The sequence below is a fragment of the Atheta coriaria genome, unplaced genomic scaffold (genome assembly GCF_025399875.1).
Source record: "Atheta coriaria isolate IRGN ID8LTWV9N9 unplaced genomic scaffold, Caltech_Dcor_3.1 hic_scaffold_13_pilon, whole genome shotgun sequence".
NCBI lineage: Eukaryota > Metazoa > Arthropoda > Insecta > Coleoptera > Staphylinidae > Dalotia > Dalotia coriaria.
The window spans coordinates 942,152-969,443 of record NW_027045455.1 but is presented as its reverse complement, the minus strand read 5'-3'; the positions used below and the strand labels follow the sequence as shown (position 1 = coordinate 969,443).

The 27,292-nt window shown below is 39.6% G+C and overlaps 1 protein-coding gene across 2 annotated transcripts in view; it reads right to left on the bottom strand.

Moving 5' to 3' along the window:
• Positions 1-23,683, bottom strand: part of LOC135801768 (pikachurin-like) — a 42,535-nt gene extending 18,852 nt beyond the window's left edge. The window contains exons 1-3 of one of the 2 annotated variants that reach the window (XM_065315280.1): positions 23,167-23,683; positions 10,636-10,752; positions 6,802-7,206 (exon numbers count right to left, since the gene is read on the bottom strand). In XM_065315280.1, the coding sequence (XP_065171352.1) occupies positions 6,802-7,206; positions 10,636-10,752; positions 23,167-23,275 (631 nt within the window). In that variant the 5' untranslated portion in view covers positions 23,276-23,683. Of the gene's footprint in view, positions 1-6,801; positions 7,210-10,635; positions 10,753-23,166 lie in introns of both variants that reach the window. The other variant, XM_065315279.1, reaches the window with a different exon arrangement.
• Positions 23,684-27,292: the final 3,609 nt, after the last annotated feature.

Below are 27,292 nucleotides of genomic sequence, written 5' to 3'. Positions count from 1 at the left end.
CCCCGAGGGCAATCGCAATTACTCGAAGAAAACGCAATGAATGCTAAATGTAAATGATTCACATTTTTTATACCACGCGATGCGAAAATCTGGAACAAACTTCGTAGTGAACAAAGTCGTTTAGGTTAATCAGCCTCCTTTATTTACCGAAAAAGAAACTTTCTCATTTATTTCTTGTCGTGGGTTTGTTTCGCGTGCGAATCGAAAAGTTACCAGCGCGCACCTTGAATAACCTCATTAAAACTAAGTAAATTGAAATTTCTTCTTGTGTTGTTGTCTTTTTTCTTGTTTCCTCTGCTTAAGAAGACCTGAAGCAGGTGAAAAAAAGACAAACCTCCCGATCTGTAAATGGCACTTTTGCGTTTCAGGAATTTTCCGCGAGGCTCGTATAAATTTAATAATATCGAGTGGAGTGTATGTGTCTGAGTATAAGCGAGTATGTCCGGATTAAAATTTCATCCCGCTCTCTTTACTCTACCTGTGGGCGGCGTCGTCCTTAACCCTCTTCCATTTTATTTACGTCGCAATTGTGTGAGTAACTGCGCGCAGGTACATTGTAAAAATTCCATTATGCGGAAATTCTTTATCAAATTTATAACGCGATTCTATTACGTTTGCTTGCGAGTCGAACGACGCAATGATCATCAATATCGGGCCTAGTCGACGTCGCTATTATGCGAATGCATAAATCATTATTTGTCAAGCGTCAAATGATAACGATCTGCAATTTATAAAAGAATGCTCGTTTCGTGTCTCGTAACAGCCGAACGAACAACTTAATTTTATGTCAAAATTTTTTGATTCAACAGCATCAGCGTTAATAAATGAGAGGATATCGTGTCGCGTTGGTTTAGTACCAAATCTGCTATGCGATAATACAGTATCGATTGGTGCTTGGGATGCGTATTGATCGTTAAACGTCAAATGTCCAAATGCGATTGTCTAATCGGGTTATACCGGTCCCCGAGGTCTGATCATCAAAACTATTGTTCGCCAAACATCTACGACACCACCACTGACACTACATAATGTCGTAATACGTCACATGTGTAACATTAAACTACGACTTGCTCGCAAAGTGATAATGTTGGTTATTAATTACGTAATTAAACCCAACGCTCCAGCATTACACTTCATTTATTATGCACCAAGTGTGTATTATGTTCCCAAAGGCAAAAAATCATGTTTTCCACCCGCAAAACTAAATTTTAAGTTATAACCAAATTTGAAATGTGAGACTATCATCAGCAGAGATTGAAACATTTGATGTCACATAGAAAATGATAAATATTTGATACCATTTGATACCCGGATGGGGAATGAGCTGTGTGAATGTCAAATACGTAGCGAAGATATCCGAGACGAGGATCAATCTTCGACTGGCCGGCGTTTTACGAGCGACGCAAATCGAGAATTGTTCTTTCCGACTCAACCCCGCCCTCGATAAATCTATTCTAATTCAACGTTATCCTGAAGAAGCAGCATGGTTGTTTTATGCGCTCGCCACCGTTCCGACATCCACTTTCTTTCCATTCGCTTGATTCCACGAGTTACGTGCGCATAAAACAAACGAGCCCTGACGACGCACGCATATAAAACTCGCCTTCGGGGTCTGTTTGTCGATGCGAAGAATGCGCGACGCTTGTTTCGGTCAGCACAGGCTGAGAGACCCTATCATTCTTCATCGATAAATAATCATTTGCGTCATAATTCTTGAACGAGCGTTTCGTGTCGCTTGCTTTACGCCGCCGCGTGTCACCTGCGTGTTATTTGCTCTTTGGGGTTTTACGTATTTTATACGATTCTTTGTGCGGTCGTGTGCGTCGTTTGCTCCTCAACGTCGGCTTACGTCTAAGCTAATGCTCGCCGGATAAATCCGAACCGGAACAATATCTAATACCGAATCAATCTTTGCGATTCCATGGCAATTCCCAAGGAAATGATTTTCATTTCCTGCCGGCGTCCCTTTGGGGAATCGAACGAAATAGTTTATTTTTTTACACGACCGCCGAGCGCCCGTTTCGTAAAAATTAGTTTTCAGCTTTCTCGATTCGCACACGCCATACAAACAGATCAAAAAGAAAATTTATCGAAAATTGCTTATATAAATAACTTACACGCACAATAAATAAAAAAGATACATTGCTTGGTGGAATATGGAAAATAACCGTTATAAGCTGACGTGGCAATTTTTCATGCGTTATGCTCGGTGGTATAGTCGAATATTGACAAACCGAAGTCATCAATCAATCATAAACGCAATTATTACGCATGTGCGCGGCAATTAAATTCGTGTAATTGGAGTCCGCGGTGGGCGGCCTGCGTGTGACACCAAATGAGTTCGTTGCTTTTGTTCGTAATTATTCAATTTTTGCACAAAACGCCTGGAAAACAACAATGTGTGAAACATTATTTATAGGCAACCGACGACTGATAATGTAGTTCGACAAGTTGTCGATTAGCTTGACATGCAATTCAATGTGTTTTGAATTTTCCACCGTTTCACACAACAATTGGATAATATACGGTTTAATTATTGATGCGGTCGATTTTCGATGCAAACATGTGCATTAATGGCATACTATATTTGTCTTTGTAAAATACAAAATGTAGTTTTATAGGTTATAATAAAGAAAAAAGAAAATTAAAGCCAATTTTTGCTGCATGCGGACTTTGAAGTAATGTGTGTTGCCTATCTTATTTTAAAAATAAACCTTCAGGTAAATGTCTCTAGAATTTCTATCCTTTGTTCAAGAAATCATTCCTTTTACGACGTGGTCATATCTTTAATAAAAATACAACAACTGAAACGCCGACGTTTGTCTTCCGGGCTCTGTGAAGCCATAAAACGATAAAATGTGACGTTGATACTCGCTTGCCGCCATTCGTTCGCATTGCGCGCCGCCATTTCGTGCGCTTTGTTAGCGTGTGCATTATAAATAATTCTGCCGCATGATGTTTTTCTCTGCGAGTATTGCCGGGTGCTCGATGTTCACTTACCTCTGTGCCGCTAATGGCCGCACTGGCGTTCTCTTTGTGCCGCGCGATACAATGCATTCGCCATGCATGTTTTGCGGATGGTGGATGCGCCGGGCCAACCCACTTGAGGACGTAAAGCGAGACGCCGGCGTTTGTGAAATTTGCATAATTTCATTTTAATAGTGACGCCGCTTTTCCCGGAGACTTAATTTAAGATTACATGCAATGAAAAATCCGGGCATTCAATTAAGCAATGTAAACGCGCAGCGACACGATATTTTACGTCGGGCACGGAGAAAAAGTTTTGCTTCGGAGCGAAATTTACATCAAAATTGATGTTGCATTAGCACGAGGCGAGGGTTGTATGTCGCCAGCTATCTATATCCTAATTAAATGGCAATTTGTGATTCATCGCTCTTCTTTTTCGTTGCACGTAGGCGAGTATTAAGGTGTTTGTATGTACGCTTGGGCATTTCGTTCATTTGCTGAAGAAATGTTGCCGACAACAGGAACTAATTAAAAGTGGCTTTCGCATTAATAAGAAACGCATCATTATCTGATCGTAAACCCTCCGAATCGTGCTTGGTATTGCCTAAATTCCCTTTTCAATTGGGGCATGTCGTCTCACCCCATTGGAGACAACAACCATTACAATTTTTATCTTTTTTCCTCCGAACTTTTTAGGGGGTTTCCCTTATTTCTTGAAATTGATTAAAATCGAAAATCAATACTACCCAAATTTATAGATTGCTTAAATTGGCTTTTAATCCATATAAATTTTATAGTCGACTTTATTCACTTGGGAATTAAATACAAATTTTATGTTTGCTCTGATTTCAGCAGTGTTAAGGTTTTGTTAGACGCTAGAATTTCCATTCGAGACTATTAGCCGCACATGTTACGGCGTAGACGATTCCATTATTAACCGCACGGCAAAGGAAAAATAAAAGTGAGACTGCTCCTAGTCACGCCATCCAAGAATTTCGACTGTTTGTCGCGCACGCAAGCCGCATAAAGTCAGACCAGTCACCGGCAAGTTACTACGCGTGCACAAAAGGTAACAATTATCATTTACATCGCTGGAAAAGCTTTTCTATGCTTGCGACAGCAGCAATTATTACCACAACCGTTCCCCGTACAAATTTGGTATTAATTTCGTAAGTGAATAATGATTCAAGAACAACCATTATAATGCGTGTTTTAATTTATAAGGAAAACACACATAAATCATTTAATCTAATTAATCTGTCATTATCAGTTTGTCTTTTTTTGTTGTGTAATAAGCTAATAAGTGCGAGAACAATAAATTTTGCAAACGCAAATTATCGGTTCGTTTGCTCTAATATGCTGAGCACGTAGGTAATTAAAATTTATTGAAATTTAAACTAATTGCGAAATAATTCAGTTTTAAAGCACTAACTGTGCAAAGCTTCTATTAAGCTGAATTAATTGCCAAACATTATCACAGCAATTTTCAATGCGCAAACAATTGCGGGGAAAATATTCAAATATTTAAAAAATGTGAAAAGTTTTGGTTAAATATTTACTTTTGATATCGACCATTGACGGGAATAATATTTACACAAATTGCAATTTTTATAGCCCCCTTTGTCATAAATCATGAAAAAATTGTAAAAAATATTTTGTTTGCTTGTTAAATTACAAAAAGAAATAAAAATTTCATTTTTATCAAATTTTTAAAACAAATTAACCCATATTTCTAATTTCCACAAACTAATTCCTAATTTCCTTGAACTACATGGCACCCTGTATATTTACACTCATCGAAAATGATTCATTTCCACTCTAAGTATGTAATGCACCTTCTATTACAGTCTACTTTGATGTAAAAGCTTTATTTTCAGTGTAAAACTTTACTTCCTTGAAAAACGCAGTCAATAAATAGATTATTTTGAAACTAAACGATTTCAAACGACTTGATATCAATTGAATGCACTTTCATCGTTATTTTTTTCTTTCGTCCAATGTCCACTTTATTTGTTGCGGAAGCAGAGCGAAAGCAAATGCAAAGCTTGCTGCTTTCATCGGCCATTTTATTCCATCGTAATTCGTCCAATTTATGAGCGACTCTATTCAATCGTGCGCTTTTACTTCGACGCCGATATCTACACACACATCCCCTCATTCTACTCCTGAATCCCACCTGCACCCGACTGCCACCCTGTCCACGTATCCTGCAGCGCATACAATCCAATCAATCCGTTGCTATTGCTATTTTGACCATTGGTTACGCCAATGCACTAAAGGTGAGTGTGTGGGTTGAAACATCGCCAACACACGTCGATGGCCAGACATACAAATTACGAACGATAAATGCAAACGCGACAGCAACTTCGGAACGCAACGCAGTCCGGATGCATTCTCACAATACGCAAATCAACTGCCGGTCGGCGGCGTATTTGATATTTACCTGCATCGTTGCGATTCGCGTCTGCAAAGTTTCATTGCGAGAGGGTGGAATTACGAATACTTGGTCGATGTTGCTGACTCGCCAGTTCTGATCAGCATTCTGCATTCTCTATTCATGTGATATGTTCAATACGCATTGCTCAGTTCATTCAGAATATTTGAAAAAAAGTTTATTAATTAAAAAATATCTTTTGATTTTTATTTTTTATTATCCTTTGATGTGATTTTAAGTGTTTTGCTTGTTTTTCACCTCATAATTTAGTAAAACACAAGCAAAAAATTAAAAAATTGAAATTTAAAAAAGAAAATGAACTATTACGGTTAAAAAATTAAATAAAATGAAATTTTACCTATATTGGAACAAATATGCTATCAATTTCTAAAATTACTGCACTGAAGTATTTCCATAAGTAATTAATAACTCCAGGAAATTGCCTTTTTAAACTTTACACCGTCGCTTTTCAAATACACGCAAAAAATCTCTTCAATCATCTAATATTTAACTTTGCGTCATGCAAATATTGCATTCCGTAAAAAGCACCTACAGAAATAGAAAGCTGGCTTTGTCGACAAATGACGACAATGCACAATATTCCTTTTGGAGCCTCGACGCGCACTGCATTCAACCATCATAAAGGCGATACGTGTATTCAATTTTCCCGTCATCGAATGGGTGCACAACGCGTCGCTGTCGCCCCTCTAGGGCAAGCAATGCAAAGCCTAGGTCGGGGAACCATTATTGAATTTTTGCTCGCTTTAAACCGGTCTCATTTTCCACGGCCGAGTGAAATTTATAAACACGCCGGAGCCCTGCTGCGACTATTTCGATTTCGTTTCGCGTGCCAATGAAAAGCCAACGCGTACAGTGTAGGTATATATATAGCAGGGCAATAAAACCAACTTGAGCTTTATTTCAGAGCGAAAAAACCTTGGATACTGCTTTGGCTCTTGTTACGGGTCTCGGTTTCGTTGTGTGTTGTTTTTTCTTGTTGTTTCTGTGTGGAGCAAGAATTAAGTCGGGACAAATGCTATGTTTGTAGGTCGCATAAATTTTAGCTTCATGTAATTGCGTTTTAAACATTTTAGACGAACATTTTAATTAATTTTTTCGTATTTTCTCCGAAAAAAATATCAAAATGTGATTTAATCTTTTCGTAAGTATACTTGAGACTTGGCCAAGACAAATATTTCGTTTCGACGCGATATGATATTGTTTCGACTTTCGACTTTGATAAGTCAATGCAGCGTCGGCAAAGTTTGAAGCGCGTTCGAAGCCGTCGGGTCGGAAACAGCCCGCCATCATGCAAATAAGCCGGCGACTATTTTTGCCCGTATCCCGAGGATAAACAGATGGGATCGCGGATGGAATGCAAAGTAAAGTAGTGTCCTGACCTTTTTCGCAGCGCAGTCCGCCGCGTCCCAGCGGGCAGAGGCAGGCCGGCTCTTCGGCGTCCCGCAGGACGCATCCACCGCCCGCGCCGCACTCGAGCGGACATGGCCGTTCGGTGGCGATGGGAGCGGTGGCTCTCGCCTGCGTCGATATCTCGGTAAGCTTTTGTTCTAAGCGCGGCGCTTGTGTGGTGCTTCCTCCACCGCCACCGCCGCCGCCGCTCTCCGTCGCATTATAGAACTGCAATTTGTATATGTCCGTGTAGTTCTCTCCGGCGCTGAATTCGGCGTCCAGCTCCGCATCCTTCTGGTACAAAATATCTTCTTCATTGTTCAAATTATTGGCTAAGTAGTACTCCTTATCGATATTGACTATTTCGTTTTCTAGTGGTGATCCTGTCGTATTTACTTCTGAAAGCATAGACACATTGCATTAAATTACATTCTTACAACAAAAAAAATTTAAATTTCTTTAAATTTAAATTTAATTCAGTCTAATAGCTCAAATAATTTTCTGTCACTGTAAGTATTATGTTTTGTTCGGTTTATACATGACAACATGGTGAAAACGTTCATCTCAGTGTTGACGCATTGAGATTATAAAGGGTTTGTCTCGACGGGATAATGCACGCACAAAATTCCGACCCTCTAATCCCCGATGGGCTGACCGTATTAAGACTCGAAATTATAATTAAAATTAGTTGGGCAACCCAGTCAAATATAGCGCACGTTTTTAATTAATTCCGTGCGACGTCTGCTGCTCGCCTCTTTCCGGTATTAATCAAAAATTTCATTATTTATTGCCTCACGCTGCAGTCCCGCGGGAGTGCGCGTCCTATTGAAAGTCGCATAAATAATGCAGATGTCGTTGCGACCGGAAACAACACGCCGTTTCTCGACGCGGATTCGATTTGGTATAATATCCCGACTATGGCTTTAAACAACACAATAAACCATTCATAATATGCCATTGACTAATTGTTGCGGTCCGGCGATTTGCGGTTCAACGTCAACCACCCTATTTCGTACGAGAATGCACAGAGTGGAAAATGCCTTGACTGCCGCAATGAATCAGTGTGAATGTGTGTGTGTGTTTTAATTTAAGTTTCCATTTTGAACGACCGCAGGTAAATACTACAATGCTTTGAATTTCCTCATTGAATCTGTGGGGGTGGAAATGAAATGGCCATCGTACGGTATTGTGGGCAGGCAAACAGAGAACAAAAAAAAACACGGCGGGCTTTTTATTTTATTTTTCTAACAGAAGTACCTACTTGTTTGTATTCTTAATAATTCAGAGTGCTTTTGCTTTCATTTGGATTTACCATGAGCTTTGTCATGGTGGAGGCGCGCTTTTGTATTGTCTCGTGTTATTTTTGTCCTTCAAATCTAAATTTGATTTTTAAGAAACACATTGTACATAACCATGAAATAAAAAATAATTATATAGGCAACCAATCATACAATAAGCGTAAAACATTTAAAATTAAATTTAAAAATTTAAAATGTTTTATTTTGATTCAGGATGAATTTCTATGTCAATTTGTTTAAAGTGACAATTTTAAAGCGTACGCTCTGGTAATCAGTTGGCAAACAGCAGGATATTAAAACTCCTGATGTTGTACTACTTGTAGTCGATATTCGAGGCGTTTCGGCATGCAAGAACGGCAATAATAAAAATTTATGTTTGCTGGCATCGCGCCAGCTGGCCGTTTTTTATCCGACGAGTTGGTGTTTTGCACCCGAAACTAAACCCACGAATGGCAGTGATTCGGTATTAGGAATCGCATAGGAATTGCCTCATTTCAAGCTTAATTTCACATATTTTTGCCCGGGAGTGCAGAGGCGTGCGCCACTCGTAACTCGTCGCCCCCGCTGTCAATCGAATAAATTTCCTTGTTTTTGTTTCGCGCTAAACGTTCGGTCAGCCATCGAATTTGATTCACTCTGGACTGAATCATAATTTGCATTCACGCGACCAAATGAGCTTGTAATACACTCGCAGGGACCACATGTTGCCGTACTAGATTGTAATTAACTACCGATCGTCTATCGGGGCGATCCAATCACACTTGTGTAACATGTTTGCGCGCATCGATGGAGCTTGTCAATGATTATGCATCCGGCGAGCGGGCTTTATACAGGATTAGGTGGTCTTTCTATTAGGATACTGCGGAAATTCGGATTTGGCATTAACATTTCATTAACATGAATAAACATCAACACAAAAACTAAATTTTAATGTTTTTTTGTTTATTTTGGTGTTAAAAAATATGTTTTGATATTATCAGTGTAAACACAGACAGTGTTTGATAGTGACTCCTTTCAGAAATGGCTTCCTCAGCAAAATATCCACTTTCCTTTAGAAAAATAAGTGAATTTGAAATTGGAATAAACAACCCAAGTGGAGTTGGTGCGTCGTGTGCACGATACAAATTGAAGCGACGTGTTCGGGAAGCACAAAAACCTCCCACAGCGCCGCCCCCGCATACCGCTTTCTGTTTCGTTCGAGGTGAGAATACTTAACGATGTTTATATTCAAATTCGCATTGTTAAGTGAAGAAAATTAGGCCGGCCTTGCGTTTTTGGTCGCTAGGCGGCAGCCTAAGCGGCTTATAAATTGTTTAGAAACAATACAATAAAATCATTAATCCCGGTGGTGGCTTAGACTTCTTGCAACCGCCCCCGGAGTATCAAAATACGAAAAGTTGAAAATGTATTTGCATTTTCAAACAATTCGTTTGTTGGAAGTTTTTTGACAGAAAATGTGAAACTTTTGTTTGCGCAATCGATTCGAGAACAAATAATTTTGTATATTTGCGTATGTAACAGTATCTTGTACGCGTCGCTCGCAGGAAGACATGTTTGCCTGTGACAAATAGAAAGGATTTAATTAAAACGCGCGCGCTTTGAAAATATATGCGCGGATAAAAAGGCTTCCGCGCTGCGATGGGCCGAACGCAAAAGTTTTAATAAAATGCATGTAAGTCGAAAGTATGATGAGCATTATAAATTCGACGCGCCGGATGCGCGTCCTCCCCGATTGCGCGGAACGTGGCTTCGGTTGGAAAGTTTGCCCATTTAAAGTATTCGAGGACGATTAATTTTCTGTTTTATTTAATTGCGTCTTTGCGCAGAGGCGTGCGACGTGCGGCCGTGTTTTGTCTCGCGCATTATAACCGCCGCACAACATTACATTCCACCGCTACCGCCTCCGCTAAAGTATCGATCCGTGCGGAGAGGATCTTGCCGGTTGCCGCTTGCGCCTCGTCGTTTATTATATTTTCCGCTTCCGCCTATCGAAGTTATATGCGTGGGTTGGTCGGTTGCTGGTGTGTATGCGAGTATGGGAAACTCATTTATTCTACAAGTATATATACGTTCGATATTTTAAGTTTTCCTCTGACGGATATTGACATCGAGCAAGAAAATTATTTTCTGGTCTCGGTGCGATGCATCTCATCGCATGCTGCACACGCTTTGCACGAGGATTTGTGTGACAATCCGGAGGATATGAATTTTCCTGTGCGGGGAGTTAAAGGTGAAGAAAAACGAAAAATATTTTGGCATTTATTTCATGTTGATCACTACGATTTTTATATTATTTTATATATTAAAAGTAGAAAATATAGATTTTCATATGCACAAGAATAAAATTCAATGTTTTCCACTTTTGATTTGTAATTTTGTTTTTTTTTTTCACCAAAAAAATTAAAAAATTTAAAAACGTTGTTTTTATAGTGAAAAAATAGTCCGCAATAAAAAAAATTATTTCACTGCGCAATTTGAAAATTGAATGTGGTAAAAACACAAAAACTAAACGGAAGAATAGCTTACCGTAACAACTGTAGCCGTCGGCGTGCAGCGTGTAGCCGGGACGGCAGTCGCACTCGTACATCCCATCGTGCAGATCGTAGCACAATTGCATACAAGGGCTGCCATGATTACATCGCCCTAAAACAACAAATCAACTTAATTTTCTATAGCGCAGTGTGCATTTTTAATGTCGCCGGTCTGCGCCAGCTACTAAACGTAGCGCAATTACGCGACAAGAATATTAAATAGTTTATTACATGTCCGGGGGCGGCTGATGCCCACCGGCCACAAAAAGTAAAATTTCACTCGCCGGTCATAAACCAACCACTCATGTTTTGTGCATCTACCAAAACTATTTTAGTCCAACTAAATTAAATTAATCAATATTCCGCTATTAATTAAAATTTAATGAATTACTTGATGCGTCTTTTTCGGTTGTGATTCTTGTCATCATTCGACGAGGTTTAACCCCAGCGGATAATACGGTATTAAACGATTATTATTAATATGAAAAGAGTTTTGCGTAATCTCCTTACGACGCTAGTTCTCGAGTGCCCAAGTTTGCCCGCCGCCGATAATAAGTTTCGTTAGAATGGGAAATAATGGAAAATCACGCTGTGCAAACTTCTCTTCCTTCCTCTCCCCTTTGTTGCGCTCCAACAATCCGGAACCCATAATCACGCCGCGCGCGAGCGCGCCTTCGATCAAATTTCCCTATTTATCCGCCATTCCAATATTATAATCACCCTCGCGAACAACAATGGGCGCTTCAGTTCGTTTACCTTGGCGCACAAATTGCGGCCGCACGAATGGTAGAACAGACCGGAGTCAATACAAATTAAAATCGAATCCGGCAAACTCAAACTAGCGGCAGCGGAGGTGGTACATACTCGTTGCTATGATACTTTTTATTTTTATTTTCGTTTTGTTTGTAATTGTGTTTCGGGATTTTCAGTTTGATTGGCGTTCACGTAATATATTTCCCATTCCGAATACTAATATCCAATTAAACTTGATATTGGTTTCATATATTTTTTGTGCATTGCAATGAGAACTTTACGGCATAATTCATTTCCTTATTTTGCGCGAGAAAGTGACTGCGAGGATGCTTTGACGTGGAGTGTCTGCGTGGCAGAGGCAAAAATTCGAGTTATTCGCCACCGGAGTTGAAAAAGTTGAAAAACTCGAAAGCGTGCGGTCTTTTCGCAGTTTATTCTTCCACTTCTACTTCTACTTTTCTACTTTTTGCACGTTCCGAGAGACTTTTGAGACGATTCTTTGCGCTGCGATGAAAATTGTCAGAATTCTTTCTTTTTCGCCAGTTTTTTCTCTACTTGAAGTTTAACTAGTTTATTTTATTCTCAACTGGTTTGTCGATAAAACTTAAAAATCTTACTTACCACATTAAGATGTCAAGAGTTTTAAAATTAAATTTACCTCAAACCAAGCAAAGGAATAATTATTAATTACTTGTTCTCAAAGTGCAATTAAACTCATTTCGACCTACAACTCTTTCCAACGATTAAAAATACTTTTATTTTTTATTAACAGAAGTAATTTTTGTAAATTTTCAAATTAGGTACCTGCCATCTTCTCAGATCGTTATAATAATGACGTGAAATTAATTTTAATACTCGAGCTCACAGCATCTTAATGCATAAGCACGGGAGACTTTCCGTAACGTGCACGCATTCTTTTTTCTTTTATTTATTACATCCGTTGCTCGCGACCGCTTTTGCAATATTGCTTTCCGCGCGCCCGCCATTTTAATACTCGAAAGCGTTCGCGTAGTCGGATTTTCCACATTTTCGCGTTTTATTTCCGTACGGCCGAGCGCGCGCATTTTAGCCAGCGAGCAAAATTGGATTAATGCGATTAGCGCGCGACTACTTTTAATCAAACGCGCTGCGCGCCGGCAACGACGTCTCGTCAACGTAATAAATTACATTTTGGTCACATTCTACGAACGTTGCAGATGTGTTGATAGATATATGAACCGCTGCCGTTGAATATGACCAACATGGGGGTTAGCGTGCGGGGGATAACTTCGGATAGTTCTGTCGTCGACTATCATTTATCATAACGCGAGCGCGAACTAAATTCGGCGAGATTAACGCTGAGCTTCGACGCCGTTTTAGGGGAGAGATGCAAGTTTGGAAAAGTACAAAACTACAACGACATGGTAGAAGAGATTAAATCCGAAAAAAACAAAACCAAGATGACAAGAAAATATATAGAAAGTTAATGATTCTGGAAGCGAGTGTAATAAAGCGTTTAATGGTGGCTTTAATAAGCAATTAAATTCGGAACGATCCTTTTGTGTCGGCACGTATTGCAAATACAAATATACAGGTTAAGACAGAATAATAGCTCATGAATAAAAAAATTGTTGCTTACAACGTGAATTAAACGTGCTTGTAATGCGAATAAAATTATAAAATTAGATTAAATTCTGAGTTACCCAGTGTAGTAATAAAAATTGCAAGCGATGTGCAAAATGAGGACGAAAAAAAGCGAATAAAACTTAAAATAACGTGCCTTTGTTTCGATTTAGGGTTTAATGCATGTTTGAGCAAGATTTAACATCTATTATTAATGTTTCCCAACACTTAAAAGTTAAACTATAAAATAAACTTTGAAATTCATCAATTTTACGCTTAGTTTAATATTACAGGTGTTAAATAAATATAAATATAATAAATTCGTAATTTTATTCCCCTCTTCGATAATATTTATAAAATTTTAATTCCAAAATTAATTATTATTCATGCTCGTGCAGAAAATGGAACAAGAGGGTTTTTCGAGTGTATAATTCAACCCTTGACCGCTTGGCGAAACACTTTCGGGCAACGCTGGCGTTGCACTGCGCGTATTATTATAAATTTGCGCACGGATTAATTTATCGTCGACGGGCGTTGCCGGCCATTGTGCGAATGGCGCTGACCGCCACAAGCACGCGACAATAAACAAATACAACCGACACGGTTTATGATAGTTTAGGAGGCACTCGTGCACACGGGCCTGCCGAGTTATGTTTTTATCAAGCGACCGCACGTCGAACCCGAAACTGTGGACGCGCTCGTCGCGACTCAGGACCTTTTAGTCGTTTGTTTAACGCTCTGCTTTCAGCGCACGGATAAAGAAGATATACGCTGTGTCGTAAACAGCTTTGAAACGAGAGTTCCGCGGATACTCTTTGGAGACCTTTGAGGTAGTTATCAAAACTATAAAATTTGCTGAAAGGATTAGGTTTTAGTAATAGTTTCCGTTTTAATACAATAGATTATAACCTCACTCATAATACCTCACTCAACAATGAAGCTTTTGTTCGTTAAATTAAAAATGTTATCAAAAATATCCATAAAACATCAAAAAACGAGTTATTTTTAGTTAAAAATAGAAAATACAGTAGAGTCCGGTTATAATGACATCGAAGGGAATTGACAAACACGTCATAATAAGCGGACGTCATACAAAGCGTTTTGTGAAATGAAATCCCTTTTTTATGTAAATATGTACATATACATACATATTAAATCAAAATCAAAATTGCACGTAATCAGCACATTATAACACATACAAGTGTATTTTTTACTTCAAGTAATCTGTAATTTTTGTCTGCTTTTGTTTTTTCATTTAATTAATTTTCTTGTGATTTTCGAAGCCTCTTCGGTTTCAAAACATTTGAATTGAACGATTGCTTAATGCGGTTCTTGTTTTTTAAAAAGCATTGAGATTGTCGAATGACCCACGCCAAATTCGGATTAATTGAAAATACGGATTAAGTCGTGGTCAAGGTACTGCTGCCCGAATGCTTATATTTATTATTTAAGCATTTGGTCTTTCCGATAGTAAATACATAAAAGTAATTTGACAATCATAAAAGAAATGTAGCAATAAATATAAAAAGTTCGCCACGTGTCGAACGTCGTCGGGTATCAACGAACATTACCGGAGGTGTAAAGAATCATGTTGGTCAATATAACCGGACATAATCTGTTAAAAATGGGTCATAATAAGCGACATGTCACTGTAAGCGAAGTCATTATATCCGACTTTTTTTATACAGAATTTTATATGAAAACCAAACTTGGTAGTGTAGGTACGTCATAATAACCGGTTGGTCAATATAAGCGGAGTCATAATAAACGGATTCTACTGTAAATTGATAAACCAGCAATAAAATGTTTTGTTTCCCGTTATTTTGAAGAATAAGTATTTATGGAAATATCAGAGCTTCCAACTGCTCCATCTGCTCGTAGGTTCAAATATAATCGATGCTGGACGTACGAAAATGCCTTGTGTGGGCCGCAGTAAAGTGCGAGTCCTGGTTTGTTTGGTTTTAGTTGCCCGGACGACGCGCCGAGGACCCTTGACCGCCGGCGAACGTAATGCCTAATTCCTAATTCCTGCTCATTATACCATGTTCAATTCTACAACCGACAGCCAAGCCCTAAGTAATTCCAGTTTGAATGGAAGAATAAACAGCAACGCTGAATATTGACAGACGTCATTGGTATTTATAACTAAACTAGTTATTATTTCCTCATTGGTCGGTTTGCAAAACAAATAGCGCCGTTTGGGTTGAACAAGATTGATGTAGTTGTAGAATATGCTTAGACAACTCACTCGACTTTGTTTAAACCGCCCCTGTCCGAGGAAAACAAATGTGGTGTTTAGTATAGGTAAAACACGTCCCGCACACCTACACAACCTCCTAGCGTGAGAGGTTAACACCGAGTTGCAGTTGTTGTACACGAATCGGTCGAACAGTGTAGGCTGTGTGGTTGTGTGTGGGGGGTTGCAGGGTGAACTGACAGGCCATCATGTTCAGGTACACATGCATGTACGGTACGTGCTCACGCGGCGTGTTCTTTGAATTATGCACGGCGTTGCACCCTCAACCCCTGAAGCCATCAACCCTCCTCGACCTTCCCGATTTACTATTAAGGCACTGGATGCCTATAGCGCCCGCGCGACTGCACCTTTTTTCGTCACATTCGCCGCTGTAAAGAAACGCTGATGCCTTGAGGGGGTGAGTGTGAAAATGAGACGTGGAAAAATGCTTGGCGCGCACACGCAAGAACAAGCATCCGCAAGTTATAAATCATATTTCACGTCTGAGGAGATTTCCGAATGAATGATGATCAGCCTCATGAAAACGCGCAAAGTTTGTGCCAAAAGACGCGACACGACGTGGTGTTCGTTCTCGTTTACGTCGTTACAGCGGCGTTGTCGTAGCAGATGGTAAACAGTACATGCCAAACTATGTTCGCGAAGAAGCAGGAGGAATCTTGGCTGTAAAGCGGCGAGAGGCGCTTCAGATAGATGCGCAAATGAATTGGATTTTCCTGCCCACTTCGTTCGCATTCGAAGCGAGCATAACTCGTGTAATATTATTATGGGTGGGCGTTTGGCGCTCGTGTTTATGGTTTTTTGGGCGAAAACTGCGGGGAAAACTAACGAGGGCTGTTCGGGGCCACCCCTATTTCTGCCTACCGTGTTGGAGTAAGTTGGTGTTGGCAGGTACGAGCAATTAGAATCGTTGTCATGGTAACTCTGGTGAATGCCTACACACTCGACGGCGCGTTCGTTCGGAAACGAAGGAAAATTGCACAAACGAGCTGAACGAACATTTTCACCATGCGCACAATGGTATTTGTTTTATGGAAACGTCATACGAATAAAATACCCGGAATTAAAATGTAAAATATTAACTTTTAAATAACAGAAAACAAAAATTTTCATCACAAACACAAACAAATCTCAAACCAAAAATATATTTTTCTATTTTCACCCTAAAAGCGCTAGTTTTCCACGGTTTTGAGACACAAAAAGTTGTACTCTATACACGGCCGTGACTAAAGTACTTTAATCACGGATTTTAGTCACATGCTTTATACCAAACATTATTATCATAAATAATTTATAAATTTGAAATATTGATATTGATATTTATGATGTTTTACTTTGTGGTATAATTTTCCCCTAAAAACCTTTCCCGTACATGTAACTTTACACCGCATTTCATTATCTCCTATTAATTAGTAATACGAATCTAATTAATAGCGTATACATCACCCATGAGTTCTCAACTTGCACATCACCTACTTCTAATTTCAATTTCCTCAAGCTTTTCACGCAAGTTTAGTAACTATACAACTATAGATAATATCAACCCTAGTTAGACGTGTGCGGCACATGATTACGCTTCGTCACTGCGCCAATTTATCCTGGCAGCAACGTTTAAATAATGTATGCACTCGCTGCTCGGGCGGTAGTTATTTTGAAGGATGTGAAATTGCAGAGTCCTGCGGACGACAGCGGCGCGATGATCGCGTGCTTGTTCTAGTCTTCTTCGTCTTCATTCGTCTACGTGACAACCAAACAGAATACGCCAGCTAGTTATTCTTATTATTAAACAACAATAACGTAATTTACGAGTGGAGTGTATGTTTGTGACATTTGCATTTGACTGTAATTGAAATGTACGACTGTTTATCGCAAACAAGTTGGAAGTTATTCTATATTAATATGACAAGTATGATGTTACATACTCCAAGAAATTTAAATTTTATTTATTCGTGAGTTTCCAGCGAGTTGAAAATCTATTTACTCAAAATATTTCACAAGACAAGATTTGTCAACACTTGATGACAAAGCTCCTTCCACTCTAATCCCCCTAGTTCATCTCAACCATACACAATTTTACATACAGTATATCTCCACAGATGAGAATGTCTCTTCATCTCTTGAAGACTGGGTTTAAGCTAAAGGAAACCTCAAGTTGTTCAGGTTTGCCGTAAACTGTAGCCTCGAATTGAATATAATACAGAATAGTCGAGCGCCGAGCGGAAAGATTACGAAGTTACTACGAATATACATCTGGACCACTTGCTACATGAAGATGTGCTCCACATCCACATACAGTGTAGAGATGGTTTAAGGATGTGGGGAAACGGAAGGCTTACGGTTACTACTACCAGAAGTGGGCCCGGCGTGTTTATCCAACCGTCCCATGTCCTGCTTCCTGCGTGATTTCATTGTGAATATGTTCAGCCGGTAAACAGCTAGTGGTACTGTTTAGTTACAGTTAAGATATTACCTCTCTCGCGGTCGCACGATCCGTGTCACTCCGAGTGCACCGGAATGCACGCTGGAGTGCGCTGGCGAGCGGGAGATTAAATTCCGTCATGCAGTTATGCACCACACGCGCACGCGTAGCTATATGCTAATGCGGAAATTAATCACCGTGTTGCTAATATAATTAAGTGTGCAATCATGTCCAGTGTGTGCGGCTAGTATGCGTGTAATTTTAAATCAGGATACTTCTGATTTACGACCAGGGAATATTGGCTATTTTATTGATTTGTACACCAATTCATTTTGTGATATTTGACGTTTGCGGTTTAAATTCCAAAACAATGTTATATAAACAGTGAATCTAAAATTTTGAAAATGTATTATATCATTTTGCTAATAAATTTTGTGGAAAAGCAAATATTTAATAAGAAAATATGAATATTTTGAGGATGCGAAGCAGATAATTTTTATTGCTTATGAAAACTTTGAACCCTCGATGTGGAAAATCGAATAACCACCTCGCAAAGCAAAAACTTTGTTTTTGCTATAAGAAATGCTCAAAATTGAAGTTGATTCTGTTTGGTCAGTATTGCATACGGTAGGTAAAGCTCGAGCGCGGACCGCTCGGTTGAATCGAATTAAATAAAACTCGAGGGTAGTTTTCGTAGTCCTGGCGGTCCTCGTGCGCCCTCAAGAGAGCAAAAAGCAACTCGTCCGCCACGCGCCACACGGGCGCACACTACCGCTTTCTTTCCAGTTTCCATCTCCCACCGCGTATTGATTATTTTTTGCCCTCTTCTTCTTCTTCGGGAGTTATATATTTTACGACGCGCGCGCGCCTCCGGCCTGTAGCCGTTTAAAGTCGCGTCCTTCGACGCAAACTTCGCCGGCGGACCGTTTCGCATTATTTTATTCATGCCGCTGGAAAGATCCGCGAACTTGTGCTGCCAAGTACGTGGAAATGGCTGGCGGAGGCGGGCCGGATAATTTTTCCTCATTTTTGCGCTCATAACGTCACGTTCCGGCGTGGCGCGGCGCGGCGGTTGGCGGCGAGTACATAAACTTTTTTCGTTTGCGGCATAAACTACCCGCCGCGTTAATTCGCAGTGACAAATACCGTGTCGGGAATTAGGTGTCGCGTCGTCTTATTCGCGTTTTTTTTTTCGTGTCCCCAGCGCCAAGCTAAAAGTCACGAGTCACGACAAACGGAAAAATGAACAAGCGCGGGCGAATTACGGCTCATCCGTCTCAAGGAATGTAGGCGAGATAATCTTGTTGTTTTTCTAAGCAGGCGTCGGGAATAGTCATAACTTTTGACGCCTCTTACCGCATGCGATTTTATTTATACGAGCGCAAATATTTGTGCTACTTGGGCGCTAAAAACACTACAAAAATAAACCAGTTATAGCAATTCTCCTACAGAAGATTCATATCAAAATTTAGTTTCAAAGTTTTATTTCTACATAGTCCACAGCATATTTTATTCAATTGATATTTAAAATATAAACTTACTTGGACTAAAGCAAAAAATCCCTTTATTCTGTGGCGAAAGTGGGCTAATAAAATTTTTATGCGGCGCATTAACATGAAAACACAATTTGGCGTGTTGAATCTTGCAGCGCAAGGCGCAATGAAATGTGTGAATATAAAATATTGGAATTTCCATATTACCTACTTTTTTCTTTCTTTCTTCGGCTGAAATTTTTCCATCAGAGTTCTTTCGTACTTTCCGTGTGCACTGCTAAGAGTGTGGAGAGTGATACTCGAATATCATTTGCATTTTATATTATTTCATGTTTCCATCAGACGCCTCGCGTCGCGACTTTGATTAAGTGCATAAAAATATTAAAAAACTTTTCGCGCGTTTGTATTAACGCGTTACTTGTTAAAGAGTTACAGTATTACTTTGAATTCTTCACTGAATATTGAAGTTTCTTCAATTGCAAACGTACAGAAATTAAATTTCTATCCATGATGAATATTTTGTATACAATTGTATGCAATTTTAAAATAATTAATAATTAATGAAAGCCTTTAAGCCAAAGTTTTTGCCAACGTTTGTTAACGTCGCTTGTTTCACTTAACGCCCGGCTAACGACGACGCAGCGCAATATTTACGCCTCGGAAAACGCCGCATTTTGCAAACTAAACTACTTCTGCAATTGCATTCCGAGAAAGCCTGGAAGATTCCAAGTGCGCTTATGAATTATTCCTCTGTCGAGCTTTTCAACGTTTTGTGAAAGGAGACGCATGGCTTGTCCCGCATTCTCGTCTCTTGCATAACACATAAACACAATTCATATGCTAATCAAATGCATTTTCTCGTATGATGTTATTGGTAGTTAGTAACAAAAATCAAAACACTCATAATTAGGTTATTGAACCTTTCTTTTAGGTCCAAAAACTATTCTGAGGAAATTTCCGAAAGGAAGAAAAATGTGAAGCGAGAGGGTGGTTATTACTATTGCGTCTTGGGAGATGTGGCGCATCCATCCCAGTCGATTTGCAGTAATTTTATAAATGGCTTGGACTACCCTAATGGAGGTGATATTGATGAGGGCAAGTTCACCCTGAAGACCGCAAACATACCGACTACATAAATAACCATTTGTGTTTTTATTGCAGAGTGTTTCAAATTGAGGGATTTTCAAAGTTTTTTTTCTCAAACTTGTCTTGTTATCAAAAATCGATGCAGCTCTAAGATTTTCCAACCCTCTGTGATAAATTACGGAGTACATGAGGTGGAAAATGTGCACATGTTAGGAATTTTTGATTTATCGATGATGGTCGAGACACAGCGACATAACGATACAACACGGGCACGTGGAAACCGTCCCTTTGTGCGCCCGACGTGCGCACATTAAGTTTGCGGCGGCGCTGAGCGACAATCACGAAAATCAATTTTTCAAAGTGCTCTTCACTTCACCGAGCGGTCTTTGTCGAACGGTCTTTAGCTGCTCGCATACACCTATACGCCAGAATCAAGATTGAAGTAGAAAAAAACATCGTGTAAACAAAATGCATCCACCTTTTTGCTTTGTATGCTATGAGGGAGGTAGAACTCTTGGGGGGTCGGAAAGTCATCAAAAAGAATTCCTAATTCGTCGCATCGCGGTAAACACGGCTGCGAGCGTACATTCTTATGATTAGTATTCGCGGTAAGTCCTTTCAAGTGCTCTTCGGCCGTACTCCTGATGGCATCAAAAGGCAACGCCGGCGCCATGATATCAAACGTGTTTTTGTCGCTTTGTACGTGACCCCAGCAAACCGCAAGCATGCGTATTCGTATGTACACATGCGTTTTGAGCGTATGCAGATTATTCAGGATTATGCGCAGCGCGGCGGAAACTGTGTGTGCATCGCAAAACCACCTTTTCCAGACACAGAGGGTGCGCGGTATTACCACGCTTTGCTGCATTCGACTTTTGTGCCGTACTCGCATGTGCGGTGCTTCTTCAGGCTCAGCGCGCGAAGAACAAGCATGACAACCGCATATTGAATAATCAAAGTTTAACTTTTACGTTGCGGCGAGTGTGCGCTCGCTCACACGAAATTAATATCATAGTTTCGGATTTAGTTTGCGTACAAAGTGGAAGCGTGAAACTTTCGACGGGCGGACGCGGTTGTCACGGAAAGATGGGAAAAAATTAATTAAATGTCGAAATTATATATTCGGAACTGCTGAGTGTGCAATGCGAGAGCGCAACCCTTTTCCTAATCGCGTAATCGTCCGACCGGAGACTGTCCCGCTTCGTGAATCAAATTACACCAAATTGCGGATAATTATACTGCACTGCTGCAGTTTTTTTTGTGAAAATTTACGAGGTTAATTGCAATATTAAATCAATAATTGTTTTATGCCTATAAAAATGTCATAAATAATAAAATACACTAAATTATTGCACAAAAAGTTAATAAAAATTTAAATTATTGCATTTGTACCAATTTTATCATTGATTTGAAACATGTATGTGATTAAATTTTCGTATGAAATAAAAAAAAGATTTTTATTTTTTTAATTACTATTGTTAAAATGTACGTACACGAATTATTGAAATTGAAACAGCATCATTTGTGTTTTTCGTTCGCGCTCGTGATTGTGGCTGGTTAATTATACATCTATTTTACCCAATGCAGGGAAAAATGTGCGCTCGCACCGGTAAAGTAATTGAAAATGCAGTTTGCAGGTTGTCAGTAGAATTTTAATGAATTTAATCTGCGACTCGTATTCAGCGTTCGTATAAATCAAGCTTTTCACAAACAAATATAATGCATATATTTATCGATTTAGAGATTACGGCGTGTTGGACCCTGGGCTGGAAGCTCAATTCCACGCCGCATTAAACAATTTTTTGTTCAACTAATTTCACTTTAATGGTTTATTAAATATTTTATTTCGAAATAATCTAATATTGATTGCATTGTGCGTTTTAACGGTCTTTGTGATATTTTTCATGATTGTATTTGGTGAGGATTTATTGAGTTGTGATGGTCATTCGAGCGTTGTTGATTGCATTTTTTTTTTGTTATACTGATGGCTGAAAAATCGCAACGCATTTTTCGTGCGTTCTGCGTTCTGCAAGAAGACGGACGTAGAATGTGAAATTTATTTATCAATTGATAGAATGTTTGGAAGCGTAACATTTTTCTTTCGCGCGTTTTGCGCTGTCTCATGTCGTCCTCGAACGCAGAATCGCGAGCGTATTCGATTTTGTGTCGCAACGGGAAGAATGCAATACGATACTGTCTGCTCAACAATGGGAAATCCGTCGACAATGATTTATACATTTCCTTTTTTGGTCGCTGCCGCCGGTTTGAAAATCAACACAAAAGTAACATAATGTATCACGTCGAATGTAAATAATTTCGTACAAGTGCTAAAAGTTGAGAGTTTTAAATAATGGTTGCCGGAACAAGGGCCGGAATGGTCGTAGGTCGGCTTTTTATGTGTGGTTAATTATTTTAATACGACCCCCCACCGCTGGTCCGAGTTTTAAACGATTTTAATTCCGTTTTAAGTCCTCCGGCAGTGTGAGGGTTGGCGTTTACATGCGCACGAGGTGGTGACGAGCTGTTGTACCCTCGCGCTAAAAGCATATTCGTTTTAATTAATTATGCAAACAAAGTAGACGCAGGCGGCGCGTCGTGGGAAGCACTGCATCTTATAGACTTCATTAGCTCAAGGTGTTACTCGAGCAATGTCGCGACTTGCACTCAAATCACAATTAACTCATGTAACACTTTAAACAAAACAAAAATAAAACAAAAAAATAAAACTGCACAAAAAGTTGGCTGGCGGGGTGAAAATTTGATGACAATCAAATCCCCAGGGCTTTGTCTGTCGGGCACCTGAAGTGCTTTTTAATTTTTTATATATTAACTCGGCGAGCGAAAGTTTTTATTTGATTTATATAACTTTGTTATAAAGTCCTAAAAAGTTTGCGGTTGGTGCGGTTTTTTTAAGCCTACCTTGAAACGCAGCCTCGAATTGGCTCTTTGCATTATCCTCAGTGTCGACGACGCCGCCGACGAGCGCCAGCAGGGCAAGCAGCCCCAAAACCGTGCACCGATGCCCCATGTCGCGCTGTGATCCTTCTGGTGGCCCCGCCAGGCCCACCGTTTACACACATTCCACCCCCGGGACCGTTAGGACACTCACCACATCACACATCATATCCCGCACTAATTGCACTAGTTATTATTCATTACTTCATCAACTGTTGCATGCTTTGCAGGTGCGGAGCTCGGCGCGAATTATGCTGAATGAAAACGGCTGCGAAATTGGTCGCGGACGGTGGCGGCGTGCGTAATTGACTCGAAACGGGCGCGGAAAACTTGCTAGAGAAGCTCCTTTTTTCGATGGTGTCGTGCGAGCGCACTACGAGTACATTGCAACGCGTGTGCTCGGTTGTAATTGACTATGGCGGTGAAATAGTATACTACGGTTCAATACTCCCTTACTCCCGCTGGCGCACGATCGAAACTTGGAAAGCGACGCCCTCTGAGTGGCGGCAAGAAGCTTCGGAGGAGGGTAGGTTTGGCCTGCTATGAATCCTGCAACGCCACCTTTATGTGCCATTTGGAAGCATATTAAGGGTAGCTTATTTTATTTTGTTGGCAAGTGCAGAAATATCCTTCTAAAATAGCTGAAATGTTAGTTATTATATTTGTTATATGATGGCGAGGAGCAACAACAATATCCTGAATCCATATTTAGATGTTAATTCTTCCATGCTAAAAAATAAAATAATTAGATATACCACAAAAATTTAAAGTAGAAATTAAAGTAAAAATGTGATAAATTTAATTAACTCGCCTGTTTTCCCTCTCTAACAACATATTTCAAAATCACTAGACTAAACATCACAGACCGTTTCGAAATAGTTAGTTATTGTTTTGTATCAATATTATGCCCGCGACCGCGTTTGACGATCTGTAATTGGGGTGGCGAAAAGGTTTTCGCCGCGGTATAGCCATGTGACCCGCTGCACCGCCTTTGGGCAACGGGCTTTTGGTACCATGCGCAAGCACATCGTCCAAAATTTAGCACACACACAAATATAAACAAAATAAATAAATACAATTTAAATGAGCGCGAAGTTTAACGGTCGCGACTTATGTTGGCTCAAATTATTGAAATGATGAGCAAAGAGTAAATAATTAGTTAATGTTCTGCTGCCTTGGGAATAATGCGCGCCTGAAAGAACCGAACTGAAAACCCGAATGAATTGAACAGATTTAATGAAGTATACCGACTTCCCAAAAATTAATAAACGTTGATTGAATTACGTCTTCTTTTTTATCGCGCCTGAAAACTCCAAATTGAAAATCGCGAAAAACAAAAAAGTTACTTTCCGGAATGAACGGTTTTAAATGATTTATGATATGATGATTATATTATATGCACGTGCATTAGTTAGCGCATAAAGATACAAGACATCCAGTTTGGTGTCAGGTGTACTCACCACTTAAAGACATCCGGCGTTTCTAGCAATGCTGGGTGGACTATCCCTGAACCAAGGACCTAGCCCCGAGTGGGTCTCCCCTTCGGCTGTCACATACGCAGCAAAATGCTTTGCGCATCCGCCAGTCAGAGGCACTCGTGACTACCCTCCGGTCCAGGTCATCACCACACCTACCTTACATCCGGCTCCTAGAAACTGGGATCCTACGTCAGAGTTTCTCAGGAGGAAGCGTCGATATTTTCCGATCTTGGGTCCAAAACGCTGGTAGGATGCTTGAAGTGGTATGGGCCTCCTCATCCATCATGGGTTTGGAATGTAGTACGATAGTTACGGACTTACTCGCGACACGCACTCGGTTTTCAATACTGGTATTCGGAAAGACTTTAAATTATGCTGTAAACTTGGTATAAACCAATTATTGAACCGCCTCGCGACCCGCACTCGATGAGTATTTCGTTACACCTCTCCAGGTCAATCGCGAATTACGTTTATCACTTGTACCTGGAATGTAAATAATGATTATACATATTGGGTTAGGGGAAGTAGGCAATCTGTTATTCTCAATTAAATGAAATTTTGAAAAAAATGACAGGATCACTGAAGATTGTTGATAAAAAGGAACGAAACTGTCCGAAATAGCTGTTTTATTTTTTTGAACTTTTAAAAATTGATTAAAAAGCGAAGATTGACGAAATATGAAAACGTGCTTCTAGTCAAAACATAAAACATAAAATGTTAGAATACTAATATAGGTAAATTAGGGGAATGATAATAAAACAAGAGATATCAAACCGAAAACGAACGCGCCCGAGATACAATAAACCCCAAATAAATTGAATATGTACCTGAAAAATAAGCAGAGGGAACAATTAGCAGAGGTTAATATGAAAAAAGTTATTGAAATTTTTGTCGAAATAACTTACATTCTTCTTGATACCTACTTCACTTCACTTCACAATTAATTATGCATGATATGGTTTTCGTACCACCAATGCAAATAATTACGCGACGCAGAATCCGTTAGTAATATTTGTTTAAAAGAATAGCGTCTCAAAAGTAAATCTACTTTTAGGGCAATTATCAAACCTGTTTCCTTCTGGATTCATATAGGAAATACTTAGTTCTTACCACATTCAGAATCTTCAAACTGTTCCTTTCTATCGCTTTTAGTTTATGTGATAATCACCATCTATTTGCATTTCTCCCTTTTTTACCATTGGTTCTAACAGGTATCAACGAACCGCAACATTGGCAATCTTCCAGGTAGCAGCGGCTTATCCCCACCACTTTTCGCTGGTCACGGGCAGGTATAAAAGGGCAACGGGTAAGGTGGTTAGTGCTCAGTCGTACCTGAGTCGTCCAGCAGTCCAGTGGCAGATTACCTCTATTTCTCTTTGTCCTTGGGTTAATTAAGGTTGCACAGGGTGCGGGGTCAAAAATCAGCCGATCCGATTTCAAGGACGACCTCATCATACTATAACAATTAGTTTACTGTGTTATTATGCTTATTACGTTTATTTGATGTTTAAAATATAAATTAATAATTTTGATTCACACACTGAATAAAATCAAAATAAAACTGCTCTACCTTACTATACAGCAAATAGACTAATGTTGGACTGTTGAAAATATTAAAATCAAAACAACAACACCACACACAAATATTTTACGTATACTATTGGCACTATTCTGCCACAAAGTGAACACCAAAAGAATGTGCAAAGTAAACAAACAAGTGATAAGAAACGCTGCGCATGCTCTGCGGAGGAGAAACTGCGGTCACCTCAATCTCATCACTGTTGCAACATGTTGGAACAAACAAATTTCGTGTGTGTTGCACTTACGCCATACTGATAAATCACTACAATTTACCTAACAATTACTCAATTCATCCAAAAAACGACTATACGCGTATATGCAATGAAAGAAACTTACTCCTACTTGCGTTGGGTAGTAATTTTCACTCGGATGCACTAGTTTTCCAGAGAATTGTTGAATTTTCGGTGCATTTTTAATTGAACTGCAAATAGTCTGCGTGCAACGAACGAAATGACGCTCTTGAGTGCGTGATGCGCAAGTTCGCGCAAGCGTGCGATGATGCGAACGCGCTGCGTCTCACCCCGCAACCCAAAGTGCGCGCGCGCGGATGATCGGGTGGTGTGATGTAGTTTTTTAAAAACTGCTAACGCTAAAGAAACTAGCTTTGTATTTTTGTGATCAAGATTTGAGGCGTGTAAAAATATAACAAGTAAAAACACTTTAACACCAGTTGAATTGATGATCAGAAGACTACATTTGACATTAAATACATTTACTTCTTCATACAGACTAAAATTCTACACATATTATATTTTAATTTTTCATAATTAATCTCAATTAAAAACACGATAAATGACAATATCAAGCCTGTAAATAGAATTTCCCATGCACCGTTAATGCCTCGAAATTTGTTTTCCTCTGCACGTTGCCCATTGTTCATCAGGTGAATATGAACTAAGTAATTCATGCCACGTTGGCCCTTAAAGCAAAGTATACAATATTTATGTTAATATCATAAAGTCTACGTACTTCTTCCATCCAAAATAAATTCAGTCCCGCACTTATACAATGCGCAATATGCTTAATTAAAA